The 16594-nt window shown below is 41.6% G+C and overlaps 1 protein-coding gene across 1 annotated transcript in view; it reads right to left on the bottom strand.

Moving 5' to 3' along the window:
- Positions 1-231: 231 nt before the first annotated feature.
- Positions 232-16594, bottom strand: part of LOC115132342 (potassium channel, subfamily K, member 9) — a 37306-nt gene continuing 20943 nt past the window's right edge. The window contains exon 2 of the mRNA XM_029664910.2: positions 232-1166. Coding sequence (XP_029520770.2) covers positions 232-1166 — 935 coding nt within the window. The remainder of the gene's footprint in view (positions 1167-16594) is intronic.

The raw sequence follows: 16594 nt of genomic DNA, 5'->3' as shown, positions 1-16594 counted from the left end.
ATTATATCTTTATACCAACCAAAAGAAACAAAACAAAAGTTATAAAATAAGATTTGGTTAGGAGCAACATTGGAGATGCATTGTACTTGTATATAAAAAAAAGGAAAGCTAGGAGTTGTCTGTGTAGATGAGCCAACCCAGTCTGATGATCTGTTCCAATTCAACGTTTTACCATTTAGGCAAAAGCATTGAAATGCAACATATAGTTCAAAACACTATGATGCACTAGGCTCAGATAGATTTCCTTCTCTTCATGAGTCGCCGATTGTCTGTGAAGCTGTGGAGGCCTGGGGAGACTGAGCTAATGGGCGAGGGGAAGAAGCTGTTCTTTAGGGTGCTGGGAGAGATCTCCTCGATGCGGTACGACACCGAGTGAAAGTACTGGTGGGGGTTCAACTGGGAACTAAAGGAGTTCTGGTGGGAAAAGGCACATTCTATCCCTCCTCCTCCTCCCCCCATCCCTCCCCCTACTCCCATCTCTCCCCCACAGCTACCAAACTCATGTGAGTTGTAGTTCATGCAGGAGCAGACAGATGGCACATCGTTGACCTCGGCGCAGAACTGGCCCTGCGTCTCCCTGCGCCTCCTTCCTGCACCTCCTCCTCTCCCCAGCGTCTCCTCCTGAATGTGGATGATCATGCTGTTTCTGTTCCCCGCCAGCGAGGCCCTCTCCTCTGCGTCCCGCCTCTCGTCTTCACTGTTCATGGTCAGGAACCTCAGCACCACCAGGTTGAGGAAGGCTCCTATGACAGTCAGGCCCACCAGGATGTACATGAAGCTGAAGGCCACGTACAGGGGCCTCCGCTGCAGGGCCCGGTTCTTCTGCAGGGCCACAAAGTCCCCGAAACCGATGGTAGTCAGTGTGATGAAGCAGTAGTAGTAGCTCTGGAAGAAGCTCCAGTCCTCGTAGTGGGAGAAGGCGGCCGCCCCGATGCACAGCGTCCCGATGCAGGAGAAGAACCCCACCGTCACCATGTTCTCCATGGAAACATCGGTGATGCGCATGCCACAGCACTTCTTGATGCGCTTCAGGAGGGACTTGACGAAGGTGTTCATCCTCTCGCCCAGGCTCTGGAACATGACCAGGGTCAGGGGTATCCCCAGGACGGCATAGAACATGCAGAAGGCCTTCCCCGCGTCTGTGCCGGGAGCTGCATGGCCATAACCTGCAGGGAGACAACAGACCACAGTTACCAGGATGTAATGGTACAGCAGCATGGTAGAGCAGCATGGTCATACCCTGCAGGGGAGAGAAGACACAGACAGTGATCAGGACCTAACATCTATGGTACAGTAGTATGGCAATAACCTGAAAGGGAGACAACAAACCAGAAACCGGGACCAGTATGTTACAGCGATGGCTGGATAACTGCCAGGGTTGGGCTCAATTCACTTTTCAATTCAGTTCATTCAGCAAGTCAAATAGCTCATTCATTTCCTCAATTGATTGAAATAAAAATAGAACTCAGCCCCACCCAAGCCACTTATCATCAACTCAACTGTCCCAGTTGGCTTTTAGATTTGTTTACAGATAATACCCAGCGAAAAATCCCCAAAGCATCTTGATGTTCCTTTGCCAAGATGGCTTTTGAATAAGAGCTGAGCCCCACAGACAGGGCCGGTATTGAATAAGAGGGCAGCACAGAAATGGGTCCAGTCATTCATCTGAGTACGGCACAATGATTATAAGGTTGTCCAATTAGTGGGAACTTTCCTCTCCCAGTCCTGTGAGGGAAGTGTGGGAAATGTAGGAGTTATTGGATGAGGAAGGAGTCGTACAGGAGCCAATAAGGCTTTTAGGATAATTCAACTTTATCTTTACGCCTGCAGTTGCTGACTCAAAGAAACACACACACACACACACACACACACACACACACACACACACACACACACACACACACACACACACACACACACACACACACACACACACACGCACGCACGCACAAACACACACACACACACACATAACCCCAACCTGTGCTCATAACTAAAAAGATAATAATAGTGTTGTTGATGGTCCAGATATGGAACGTGATTAGATCTAACACAGGGTAGGCTATACATGCTTTACTATACAGTACAGTACATGAGTGGTTTTGAATATGAATATGAAAGGCAATGCTGAGAATACATGTTTCCATTTCCGTAATCCATTTCTGCTGTATCCCTAACAGACATAGTATGTAGGTCTAACTCACAACAACCGAAGCTGTTGCCAAATAACACCCACCATTCTTTTCCATGGAAACAACTGTTTTGACCAAGATACATTACTCTCCTACTATTTTTCACAGACCCGTTGTAACCTGAACTAGTCTATTGGCCTTTGTGTTTCTTTACGATTGATTTCATACATTCCCTGATGGGCGTCCACCCACTCAAGCACGTGAGGAATGATTATATTTATAGGCTCAGGACAAGATCTATCTGATTTGTAGCAAGCAGGGAATGGGATTTTATGTGCATATAAAGTGTGCTCCCGTGACCCAATATGCTTTACTCCTGCAGCTTCTCTGGACTAGATTGAGTAGGTAGCAGATTAGGGCACACGGTTCACAGTGTTGCATTACATTTAGACTTATTTAACAAGCAAATGGAAGGGAAAACTGTTTTAAAGATCTACGCTAATATACAGTGCCTTCAGAAAGTATTCACATTCCTCGACTTTTCCACATTTTGTTGTGTTACAGCCTGAATTTAAAATGGATTACATTGAGATTTTGTGTCACTGATCCACACACAATACTGTCAAAGTGGAATTATGTTTTTAGAAATGTTTACACATTTTTTTTTTTATGAAAAGCTGAAATGTCTTGCGTCAATAAATATTCAACCACAAAGACCAGGGAGGTTTTTCGATATTTTGCAAAGAAGGGCACCTATTGATAGATCGTTAAAAAAAACATGTGGAGATTGAATATCCCTTTGAGCAAGGTGAAGTTATTAATTACACTTTGGATGGTGTATCAATACATCCAGTCACCACAAGGATAAAGGTGTCCTTCCTAACTCGGTTTGCTGGAGAGAAAGGAAATCGCTCTGGGATTTCACCATCAGGCCAATGGTGACTTTAAACAGTTACAGAGTTTAATGGCTGTGATAGGAGACAACTGAGGATGGATCAACAACATTTTAGTTACTCCACAATACTAACCTAAATGACAAAGGAAATAGAAGGAAGCCTGTACAGAATGAAAATATTCCAAAACATGCCTCTGGTTTGCAATTAGGCACCATAGTAAAACTGAAACAAATGTGGAAAAGAAATTCCCTTTATGTCCTGAATACAAAGTTTTATGTTTGGGGCAAATCCAACACAACACATCACTGAGTACCACTCATATTTTTAAGCCTGGTAGTGTCTGCATCATGTTATGGGTATACTTGTCATCATCAAGGAATAGGGAGGTTTTTAGGACAAAAAGGAAAACCTGCCTCAGTCTGATTTCCAACAGACACTGGGAGACAAATTCACCTTATAGCACCTTCAACTTATAGCAGGAAAATAACCTAATGTACACTGGAGTTGCTTACCAAGACGACATTGAATGTTCCGGAGTGGCCAAGTTACAGTTTTAACTTAAATCGTCTTGAAAATGGCTGTCTAGCAATGATCAACAACCATTTAAAAAATAATTTTAAAGAGAATAACGTGCAAATATTGTACAAAGTTCTTAGAGACTTACCCAGAAAGACTCGCAGTTCTAATCGCTGCAAATGGTGATTCTAACATGTTCTGACTCAGGGGTGTGAATATGTATGTAAATAAGACATTTCTGTATTTCATTTTCAATACATTTTCAAACATTTCTAAAAACATGTTTTCACTTTGTCATTTTGGGGTATTGTGTGTAGATGGGTGAGAAAAAACGTCCTAATCCATTTTGAATCCAGGCTGTAACACAATAAAATGTGGAATACGTCAAGGGGTATGAATACTTTCTGAAGGCACTGTATCTCACCAGATACAAAACTTTGAACTGTCTTCCCCCAACATGAGAAACCAAACATGATCATTTGCAATTAATGTACACAGAAAAAAACGAAGTTCCGGTTTCCAGGACCAAGATTAAGCCTACTCCTGCACTAAAGCTCCATGAACCCAGCCCTTCTGCAACAAAATGCCTTGTGGGATATATACAAATGATTAAGTATGTTGTTCCACGAGGTGAAAAGTTTAGCACTATGAAGATATCCCAAAATGTTACGCTGAAAAATGGTGTAACGGCAGCTATGACTGTGCCCTCATCCATATCTTTATTTATTCATGTTCCTACCCCAGTCCTCTCAGTGATACAGTAGACATGCGGTATTCATAAAATGAATGAACTGCATTATTAACCCAGAGCCTGGTACACTGTTCTGTCTGAACAAATGAAACACAGTTATTCTATCAGACTGATTCTCATATTCCTCCTCGAATTTTCTTAAAAGTGTATGTCAAAGTTCTCCAAGCAGCCACCGAAAGAGTTGGTCGGCTCAGTTGCATCTGATAGCAGAAAGGTGCACATCTCACATTGTCAGTAGGAATGTATCTTGCTCCGTTGTGCACCACATCAGTGAACCTCCACAGCTCTGTGCGTCTCTCAACACAGACAGAGAGATGACTGAAAGTGTCATTGAACACCTGCCAACTAGGATGTAGATCAGTTACAGTGTATGGCGGTGTGTTGATGCTGATAGGAGAATTGCGATATTCATAAAAATACAACTAGGGCCCCAATCACAACACTGATACGACCATATTACTCAGTTCCAGCAGCATTTACTTTGACATCTCCAGCTTCAAAAGTCCACGAGAACCACCTTTGTTACCGCAGCTTAGCTATTAATGTTACTAGAGATGCCCTGTATACACTCCACCCCCTCGCTGTGCTGCTCCCCTTTCCAGTGTTCATTCATCACCTTTAGATGGATGTTATTGGTTTTATCACCCTCATCTTCATCAGTTCCGTGTTCTGTCTTTCAATCAAGTTGGGAGAGACAACACCTTCTAAGTGATTAAATGGATTTTCTGAGACCAAACGGAGAGCCAAAACCAACACAAGTTGTTTGGGCATTGAATCAAATCAAATCAAATGTATTTATATAGCCCTTCGTACATCAGCTGATATCTCAAAGTGCTGTACAGAAACCTAGCCATTACCAGGAGGATTGTGAGGATGTTCTTAATAAAATTGCTTCATAACATTTCATTGCAACTATAAAGACAGGAGCTAGCTAGATAATGTTATTCATAGCCTATTTATAGTGTTTTTAAAAAAAGTGAAACATCTCTGGATGGGTCTTTCCAGCTATTACCATCGTGTACACCTTCTAATAGCAGCAAGCAGCTGTCTTCGTTCCCTCTTGCACATTCAACAGCCTAATTAATATTGATTTTAATGTCTCAAATTATTCCTGGGGAGTAATCAGGTGGTACTGAATTACATTGGCAGACAGACATGACGATGAATGGATAAATCATATTTGATTTGTGGCACTACTTTGTAACTGTGCTGAAATTGGCTCAACACCGTCCACTAGGTTATTGAGTAACAAGTGCGTCTGATACTGTACTCTTACATAACCGAATCAACAAAGCTGTCGTATTTAATACATAGGCACGTATTAGATATTAATACAATTATCTTTACCGCTTCAGATACTGTGTGTGTGTGTGTGTGTCCACTTTGCTCCTTCAGAAACAAGTACCCCTGTCTCCCTCACTCAGTTCCACCCAGAGTATCTGACATCAAACCTCATGTCATCTGTACTCAGTCTCGCAAAGAGAACGGGATAAGGGCCATGACACATTGGTAAGCTGACAGGATGCACTTCTCTAACGTACAGTATGCATCTTTAATTAAGACGTTAAGAAACCCACTGACCCGAGAACTGCTGTTACCAATGTCCTTGAACAGACTCAACCATAATAGGGGAGAGGTTGGACATGTAGCCTTTCTGCATTTCTCTCGGTATTAGACTCTGAGCTTTAACAGTAAAACATCAAGTCCTGCTACTGACTAGAGGAACAAAGAAGACCAATGTATGCTCCTTCCCTCTGTGCCTGCACACATAATAACAGTTATGTACAACCATGCTGTTATGCTTTCCTAATAAACGAGTGCATCTGTAAATATAGCGTACAGTAAAATATTGTCTCATTTTGCAAGATTGTCAGACCAGAGGGATGGTTTTCTAATTGTTGTAGTAATGACTTGGTTCATAGAGTACAGTGCCTTGCGAAAGTATTCGGCCCCCTTGAACTTTGCGACCTTTTGCCACATTTCAGGCTTCAAACATAAAGATATAAAACTGTATTTTTTTGTGAAGAATCAACAACAAGTGGGACACAATCATGAAGTGGAACGACATTTATTGGATATTTCAAACTTTTTTAACAAATCAAAAACTGAAAAATTGGGCGTGCAAAATTATTCAGCCCCCTTAAGTTAATACTTTGTAGCGCCACCGTTTGCTGCGATTACAGCTGTAAGTCGCTTGGGGTATGTCTCTATCAGTTTTGCACATCGAGAGACTGACATTTTTTCCCATTCCTCCTTGCAAAACAGCTCGAGCTCAGTGAGGTTGGATGGAGAGCATTTGTGAATAGCAGTTTTCAGTTCTTTCCACAGATTCTCGATTGGATTCAAGTCTGGACTTTGACTTGGCCATTCTAACACCTGGATATGTTTATTTTTGAACCATTCCATTGTAGATTTTGCTTTATGTTTTGGATCATTGTCTTGTTGGAAGACAGATCTCCGTCCCAGTCTCAGGTCTTTTGCAGACTCCATCAGGTTTTCTTCCAGAATGGTCCTGTATTTGGCTCCATCCATCTTCCCATCAATTTTAACCATCTTCCCTGTCCCTGCTGAAGAAAAGCAGGCCCAAACCATGATGCTGCCACCACCATGTTTGACAGTGGGGATGGTGTGTTCAGGGTGATGAGCTGTGTTGCTTTTACGCCAAACATAACGTTTTGCATTGTTGCCAAAAAGTTCAATTTTGGTTTCATCTGACCAGAGCACCTTCTTCCACATGTTTGGTGTGTCTCTCAGGTGGCTTTTTTAAACGACACTTTTTATAGATATCTTTAAGAAATGGCTTTCTTCTTGCCACTCTTCCATAAAGGCCAGATTTGTGCAATATACGACTGATTGTTGTCCTATGGACAGAGTCTCCCACCTCAGCTGTAGATCTCTGCAGTTCATCCAGAGTGATCATGGGCCTCTTGCCTGCATCTCTGATCAGTCTTCTCCTTGTATGAGCTGAAAGTTTAGAGGGACGGCCAGGTCTTGGTAGATTTGCAGTGGTCTGATACTCCTTCCATTTCAATATTATCGCTTGCACAGTGCTGCTTGGGATGTTTAAAGCTTGGGAAATCTTTTTGTATCCAAATCCGGCTTTAAACTTCTTCACAACAGTATCTCGGACCTGCCTGGTGTGTTCCTTGTTCTTCATGATGCTCTCTGCGCTTTTAACGGACCTCTGAGACTATCACAGTGCAGGTGCATTTATACGGAGACTTGATTACACACAGGTGGATTGTATTTATCATCATTAGTCATTTAGGTCAACATTGGATCATTCAGAGATCCTCACTGAACTTCTGGAGAGAGTTTGCTGCACTGAAAGTAAAGGGGCTGAATAATTTTGCACGCCCAATTTTTCAGTTTTTGATTTGTTAAATTTTTTTGAAATATCCAATAAATGTCGTTCCACTTTATGATTGTGTCCCACTTGTTGTTGATTCTTCACACAAAAATACAGTTTTATATCTTTATGTTTGAAGCCTGAAATGTGGCAAAAGGTCGCAAAGTTCAAGGGGGCCAAATACTTTCGCAAGGCACTGTATATACTGTCTTCTATGAGCTGGCCTGCTAAAGTGCCTGTTTGATGTTGGATACTTGGTTTTGTGTTGCTGTGGACTTGGACTCTGTGATTGGATACTTTGTGTTTTGTATTAGTGCTAGACTCTGATTGGATACTTTGTGTTTTGTATTAGTGCTAGACTCTGATTGGAGACTTGCTGGACTAATTTGTTTGTCCTGCTATAACGACTCCATTACCAGTTGTTGTCAAGGGAACCAACACATTTATTCTGCTGAGCAGAGACCTGTGTGTCTATGTGTGTCTGTTTGGGTGGGTGTGGGTGGGTGCCTGAGTACGTGGGTGTTTGTATGTGTTTATAGATGTGTAATGGTGATGCACTTGACTATACAATTGCTGAATACTCCCCTGAGCCTTTATATTTAGCAATTTAACATGACACTTACAAGACTTCTATACAAATCCATACACACTATGTTGGTCAAGTCAAAGCGTGTGATACCTCTTTGATATCAGCAGGATTATCCAATTTAAACATCATGGTGCTAATCCTGTATCTCCTCATCTTTGCTCAAATATTTCAAGGCAAGATAATCAAATCAGATCAAATGGTATTGGCCGCATACATATATTTAGCAGATGTTATTGCAGGTGTAGCGTAATGCTTGTGTTCCTACCTCCAACAGTCAAACAATTCACAACAATACACACAGATCGAAATGTAAAATAACAGAATTAAGAAATCTATAAATATTAAGATGAACAATGTCAACAGAATATATAGAGTACCAGTCAAAAGATTGGACACACCTATTCATTCCAGCTTTTCTTTAAATAATAATAATATAATAATAATAATAGTGAAGACATCAGAACTATGAAATAACACATATGGAATCATGTAGTAACCAAAAATGGTATAATTGAGATTCTTCAAAGTAGCCACCCCTTGCCTTGATGACAGCTTTGCACACTCTTGGCAGTCACCTGGAATGCATTTCAGGTGCATTACTTTAAGACATGAAGGTCAGTCAATCCGGAAAATGTCAAGAACTTTGAAAGTTTCTTAAAGCACAGTAGCAAAAACCATCAAGTGCTGTGATGAAACTGGCTCTCATGAGGACCGCCACAGGAAAAGAAGACCCAGAGTTACCTCTGCTGCAGAGGACAAGTTCATTAGAGTTAATTGCACCTCAAATTGCAGCCCAAATAAATGCTTCACAGAGTTCAAGTACCAGACAATTCTCAAAATCAACTGTTCAGAGGAGACTGTGTGAATCAGACCATCATGAAGAAACCACTACTAAGAAAAGAAGAAACAACCACTAAGAAACCACTGCTAAAGGACACCAATAATAAGAAGAAACTTGTGGCGGTGCTTTGCTGGTGACACCGTCTGTGATTTATTTAGAATTTGAGGCACCCTTAACCAGCATGGCTACCACAGCATTCTGCAGCGATACTCCATCCCATATGGTTTGCACTTTGTGGGACTATCATTTGTTTTTCAACAAGACAATGACCCAAAACACACCTCCAGGCTGTGTAAGGGCTATTTGACCAAGAAGGAGAGTGATGAAGTGCTGATGAGTTGGAGTGCAGAGTGAAGGAAAAGTAGCCAACAAGTGCTCAGCATATGTGTGAACTCCTTCAAGGCTGTTGGAAAATCATTCCAGGTGAAGCTGGTTGAGAGAATGCCAAGAGTGTGCAAAGCTGTCATCAAAGAAAGGGTGGCTACTTTGAAGAATCTAAAATCTAAAACATACTATGATTTGTTTAACACTGTTTTGGTTACCACATGTTTCCATATGTGTTATTTCATAGTTCTGATGTCTTCACTATTATTCTACAATGTAAAACAATAGTAAAAATAAAGAAAAACCCTGGAATGAGTAGGTGTGCCCAAACTTTTGACTGGTACTGTATATATATACTGTATGTGATGGAAGGTATAGACATTATGGATAGTATGTGGATAGAATATTTCGTATATCTGTAGAATACGTAGTATAGAATAGTATTCGCCAACAGCTGAATAGGATGGCATCGACTAGAATATATTAAATGAGTAAAGCAGTATGTAAACATCATTACAGGGACTTGTGTTCGATTATTAAAGTGACCAGTGATTCCATGTCGATGTATATAGGGCGGCAGCCTCTAAGGTGCAGGGTTGAGTAACCGGGTGGTAGCTGGCTAGTGATGGCTATTTAACAGTCTGATGGCCTTGAGATATACGCTGTTTTTCAGTCTCTGTACTGTACTGTACTGTACTGTACTGTACTGTACTGTACTGACCTCACCTTCTGGATGGTAGCGGGGTGAACAGGCTGTGGCACAGGTGGTTGTCGTCCTTGATTATCTTTTTGGTCTTCCTGTGACATCGGGAGCTGTAGGTGTCCTGCTTTGCAGGCACTGTGCCCCCGGTGATGCGTTGGGCAGACCGCACCATCCTCTGGATAGCCCTGCGGTTGCTGGCAGTGCAGTTGCTGTACCAGGCGGTGATACAGCCTGACAGGATGCTCTCAATGGTGCATCTATAAAATTCTGTTTGGGTCTTAAGGGGCCAAGCCAAATTTCTTCAGCCTCCTGAGGTTGAAGAGGCACTCTTGTGCCTTCTTCACCACACTGTCTGTGTGGGTGGACCATTTCAGATTGTCAGTGATGTGTATGGCGAGGAACTTGAAGCTTTTCACCTTCTCCACTGCGGGCCTGTCAATAATGTCTCCTGTCCATAATCAGCTCCTTCATTTTGATGACGTTGCGGGAGAGGTTATTTTCCTTGCACCATTTCGACAGGGCCCTCACCTCCTCCCTGAAGGCTATCTCACCATTGTTGGTAATCAGACCTACTACTGATGTGTCGTTTGTAAACATGATGATTACGTTGGAGGCGTGCGTGGCCACGCAGTCATGGGTGAACATGGAGTACAGGAGGGGTTGCACAGGGCGGGGTTCAGACCCAGGGCCCAGAGTTTAATGATGAGCTTGGAGGGTACTATGGTGTTAAAGGCTGAGAGTTAGGCAATGAACATAAGTATTCCTCTTGTCCTCTTGTCTGTGGACCTATTTGGGCGGTATGCAAATTGAAGTGGGTCTAGAGAATACAAAACCCAGCACAGTGCTGCTCATAACACCTCTCATACTGAGACGTTGGTGAACCTGCTCTCCATGTCATTCCTAACCATATCAAATGTCTTGTAATGTATGCACGCATGACTGTAAGTCACTTTGAATAAAAGTGCCTACTATCGAGGCCCCTCATTGGTGTATGGAGAAGGGTTAATTACTTGAGTAGTTGATAAAACTGATGTATTTTAACTTGTCTGTTCTGGGAGGTTAATCCACCTCACATTATTCCAGTGGCCCGGAGACATTAATTGCCTGTGAGCCATGGAATTATAATGAAGGTCAGGACAGGAGAGTGTGACTGCAGGATAGGAGGTGGCGCAGCAGTTAGCCTGCCGAACACCTTGTGGATCTCTTTCTGAGGACCTGTCACCAGTCGCCACACTGACAAGAGCTAACTAACTATGAGTTAACTGTCTGCACTCCAGAACAGCATGTGCAGAGAAGACACTCAAACACTCCCTCCATAACTCTGGCTGGCTCTACGTTGACACAACGGCCCAGAATTAAGTATCCTTAAAATCCACAATAGGAAACTTTAATTTCTGTTTGTTTGTAGTTCTGGAGAACCTGAGAGAGAGGTAGAGAGGAAAGCCAATGGAGATTAACTGAATGACATGAAATATCTCAATGGCAAAATAATATCAATAGCCCCTCATTGCAATTGCTGTTGCTTGATATGGAAAGTTCAGTATGTGTAGTCTATAGTAGACTAATGCTTTGTGAAGGATGAAGCCCATGCTTGGCAGTATTTGTTTAATAGATATAGTTTCTCTACGATGAAAGTACAAAAACAATATCTTTCATCTCAGTTTACAGAAAACTTCCCACACACACTCTCAAACACAAACCAATATGCAGGGACGTACACACACAGTCGAGTGCGCACACAAACACACTCACACACACACCAGGCTGTTAAGATATATACAGTCTTACCTGCCGTTCAAATATCAAATTTGATAAAATCTTATTAGATAACCTTCTTGTCTACACCCACTCACCCACTCTACCTTTCTGCCCTACATCTCCTGTGAGGCACACACACACACACACACACACACACACACACACACACACACACACACACACACACACACACACACACAATTGTCTCATTGAAAACACAGGGGTTGGGTAGGTTATTATATTACAGCATTAAAGCACAGGTGACTCATTCGTCCTTTAACAACAACAAAGGGAAGAAAGACTTATAATGATGTTTTACTCATTTCCACCGTCTGAACACATGCTGGGAGCATCAGGCTTTGAAGTGTTTGGTCTGAGGCATGATTTGTTTGTCTTTCTCTTGCTGGGTGTCTGGTGCTCCTAGACTGATGCCAAAAGGGCCACCCTGAGTTACTAAAGAAACACACAAACGAACACGTTGGGGTGGGAGGTGTCGTAGATGGTTCAGCACACTACTCGGTACTAGGATAGCCAAATTCCGGGAACTTTCAATAAATTCCCTGGTTTTCCAGAAATTCTGGTTGGAGGATCCCGAATTTCCTGCTTATTCCCTCCTGGAATCTTCCAACCGGGATAACCATGGAATTTATTGAACGTCTTCGGACGCTTGCAAGCCAACTCAGCACTAATACAACGTTCACAGAGGGATATTGCAGAGAAGAGGTATTAGGATAAAGGAGGACAGGGGAAGGAGCAGGGCAATGATGTAGTGTATATCTCTGTTTTACGTATATTCAGCATATACTGGAGCTCTGTTCATGAGGCGTTATCATTGTTGTCTTTTCATGCAAATATACCCCAACACCTTCAAAGTTATCGTTGAAAGATGTGTGCAAGGGGACCAGTAATTCACTTCTACAAACAGTAGTGCTTGTTTCAACGTTTACCGATCAACGACCAAGGTGGAGCTACTGCCATTACTGCTTACATCTGCCAAGGGTACCGCCCCCTTACCCTTCTCAAGGTGAGTGAGTGGACAAAACTGTGAAAATGCCTCTAAATTATAAGAAACTATCAAATAAACCGATACTGAAGCTATTTACAGAAACAGCTACACAGACAATTAGAATGTTCAGCAATAACAGAGTTGGTGTGGTTAAGTATTGATGCTATTTAACCAGTGTGGTTAAGTATTGATGCTATTTAACCAGTGTGGTTAAGTATTGATGCTATTTAACCAGTGTGGTTGAGTATTGATTTTATAGAGGTTGAGTATTGATGTGGATGTCAATCGTATCAAGGTCAGTAATTTGTGGCAGTGTGGCAGACACAGTGGCGAATACGTTATTAGTTTTTTTTAAATGAGCCAAAATAACATTATAGATTTCAGTATTATTCGAGGCGAATTCGATAATGGATTTCAGAATCCGATGAGAAGCATTTGAGTGAGAATACTCTCTCTCTCTTCCTCTGTCTATCACATTCTCATTCACACACACACAGACACTCACTCTCTCACTCACTCACTCACTCACTCACTCTCTCTCTCTCTTTCTCTCTCACTCTCACTCACTCATTCACTCACTCACTATCTCACTCACAAACACATACTCACTCACTCTCTCCTTTACTCCATCACTCCTTCACTCACACACTCACTCACTCACTCACTCACTCACTCACTCACTCACTCACTCACTCACTCACTCACTCACTCACTCACTCACTCACTCACTCACTCACTCACTCACTCACTCACTCACTCATAAACACACACTCACTCATAAACACACACTCACTGATGCTGTCATTTAAAACAGTGATCTCAGAAGCCAGGGTGGTACCTCCTCCAGGGTTGTACACCACCTTTCCTAGAAACGTGTCAGGCCAGACTGGAACACTGTGAATTATTGTGTACTTCCTCATCCCTTCCAGCCTCCACTGAGTTAGTAATGTATATGACGTAGTGGACCAGTCTGTGACATAGTGCCCTCCTCTGACTCCCTAGTGCCTCTACTCTGCTGCTCAGCTGATTGGTTGCATATAGAGCCACCATGTCTCCTACTGTGCCATATTCAGCTCTGATTAACAGACATGGAGCCAGAGACAAGGGGAATGAGTAGAGCTCTGCTCTGTGGAATATTACCAATTTATCAGAGCTCTTCCTGTGTGTGTGTGTGTGTGTGTGTGTGTGTGTGTGTGTGTGTGTGTGTGTGTGTGTGTGTGTGTGAGTGTGCTCTCTTTTCTCTCTCCCCCCTCTCTATCTCTGTACCTAGCCTGCCTCCCAGTCCCAGTTGTCACTGTGGAAGGTCTACAGGTCTATTGATGCTCAGTGCCCAGCACCACACTCAGGTTGTTAAGTGCTGCTAAGCAACAGGAGGTTGGTGGCACCTTAATTGGGGAGAACGAGCTTGTGGTAATGGCTGGAGCGGAATCAGTGGAATGGTATCAAATACATCAAACTCGTGGTTTCCATGTGTCTGATGACATTCCATTTGCTCCGTTCCAGCCATTATTATGAGCCGTCCTCCCCTCAGCAGCCTCCCCTGATTTACACAAAGTACTCTCTTGGTATGATAAATCTCCTGTTGGTAACTAGTCTGATGTTGACAGGTTGTAGTGTTATAAAGGTAATGGTATGATAAATCTCCTGTTGGTAACTAGTCTGATGTTGACAGGTTGTAGTGTTATAAAGGTAATGGTATGATAAATCTCCTGTTGGTAACTAGTCTGATGTTGAATGTGTTATAAAGGTATTGGTATGATAAATCTCCTGTTGGTAACTAGTCTGATGTTGACAGGTTGTAGTGTTATAAAGGTATTGGTATGATAAATCTCCTGTTGGTAACTAGTCTGATGTTGACAGGTTGTAGTGTTATACAGGTATTGGTATGATAAATCTCCTGTTGGTAACTAGTCTGATGTTGACAGGTTGTAGTGTTATAAAGGTAATGGTATGATAAATCTCCTGTTGGTAACTAGTCTGATGTTGACAGGTTGTAGTGTTATAAAGGTAATGGTATGATAAATCTCCTGTTGGTAACTAGTCTGATGTTGACAGGTTGTAGTGTTATAAAGGTATTGGTATGATAAATCTAGTCTGATGTTGACAGGTTGTAGTGTTATGTTGTATGATAAATCTCCTGTTGGTAACTAGTCTGATGTTGACAGGTTGTAGTGTTATAAAGGTAATGGTATGATAAATCTCCTGTTGGTAACTAGTCTGATGTTGACAGGTTGTAGTGTATGATAAATCTCCTGTTGGTAACTAGTCTGATGTTGACAGGTTGTAGTGTTATAAAGGTAATGGTATGATAAATCTCCTGTTGGTAACTAGTCTGATGTTGACAGGTTGTAGTGTTATAAAGGTATTGGTATGATAAATCTCCTGTTGGTAACTAGTCTGATGTTGACAGGTTGTAGTGTTATAAAGGTAATGGTATGATAAATCTCCTGTTGGTAACTAGTCTGATGTTGACAGGTTGTAAATCTCCTGTTGGTAACTGTTATAAAGGTATTGGTATGATAAATCTCCTGTTGGTAACTAGTCTGATGTTGACAGGTTGTAGTGTTATAAAGGTAATGGTATGATAAATCTCCTGTTGGTAACTAGTCTGATGTTGAGGTTGTTGAGGTAAGGTTGTTGGTGTTATGAAAGTGTTATAAAGGTAATGGTATGATAAATCTCCTGTTGGTAACTAGTCTGATGTTGACAGGTTGTAGTGTTATAAAGGTAATGGTATGATAAATCTCCTGTTGGTAACTAGTCTGATGTTGACAGGTTGTAGTGTTATAAAGGTATTGGTATGATAAATCTCCTGTTGGTAACTAGTCTGATGTTGACAGGTTGTAGTGTTATAAAGGTATTGGTATGATAAATCTCCTGTTGGTAACTAGTCTGATGTTGACAGGTTGTAGTGTTATAAAGGTATTGGTATGATAAATCTCCTGTTGGTAACTAGTCTGATGTTGACAGGTTGTAGTGTTATAAAGATATTGGTATGATAAATCTCCTGTTGGTAACTAGTCTGATGTTGACAGGTTGTAGTGTTATAAAGGTAATGGTATGATAAATCTCCTGTTGGTAACTAGTCTGATGTTCTGGTATGATAAATCTCCTGTTGACTAGTCTGATGTTGTTAGTGTTATAAAGGTAATGGTATGATAAATCTCCTGTTGGTAACTAGTCTGATGTTGACAGGTTGTAGTGTTATAAAGGTATTGGTATGATAAATCTCCTGTTGGTAACTAGTCTGATGTTGACAGGTTGTAGTGTTATAAAGGTATTGGTATGATAAATCTCCTGTTGGTAACTAGTCTGATGTTGACAGGTTGTAGTGTTATACAGGTATTGGTATGATAAATCTCCTGTTGGTAACTAGTCTGATGTTGACAGGTTGTAGTGTTATAAAGGTAATGGTATGATAAATCTCCTGTTGGTAACTAGTCTGATGTTGACAGGTTGTAGTGTTATAAAGGTATTGGTATGATAAATCTCCTGTTGGTAACTAGTCTGATGTTGACAGGTTGTAGTGTTATAAAGGTAATGGTATGATAAATCCCCTGTTGGTAACTAGTCTGATGTTGACAGGTTGTAGTGTTATAAAGGTATTGGTATGATAAATCTCCTGTTGGTAACTAGTCTGATGTTGACAGGTTGTAGTGTTATAAAGATATTGGTATGATAAATCTCCTGTTGTAACTAGTCTGATGTTGAATAGTGTTATAAAGGTAA

The sequence above is a fragment of the Oncorhynchus nerka genome, linkage group LG7 (genome assembly GCF_034236695.1).
Source record: "Oncorhynchus nerka isolate Pitt River linkage group LG7, Oner_Uvic_2.0, whole genome shotgun sequence".
NCBI lineage: Eukaryota > Metazoa > Chordata > Actinopteri > Salmoniformes > Salmonidae > Oncorhynchus > Oncorhynchus nerka.
Note: the sequence above shows the minus strand (reverse complement) of the source record. Positions and strands in the feature narration are given on the sequence as shown.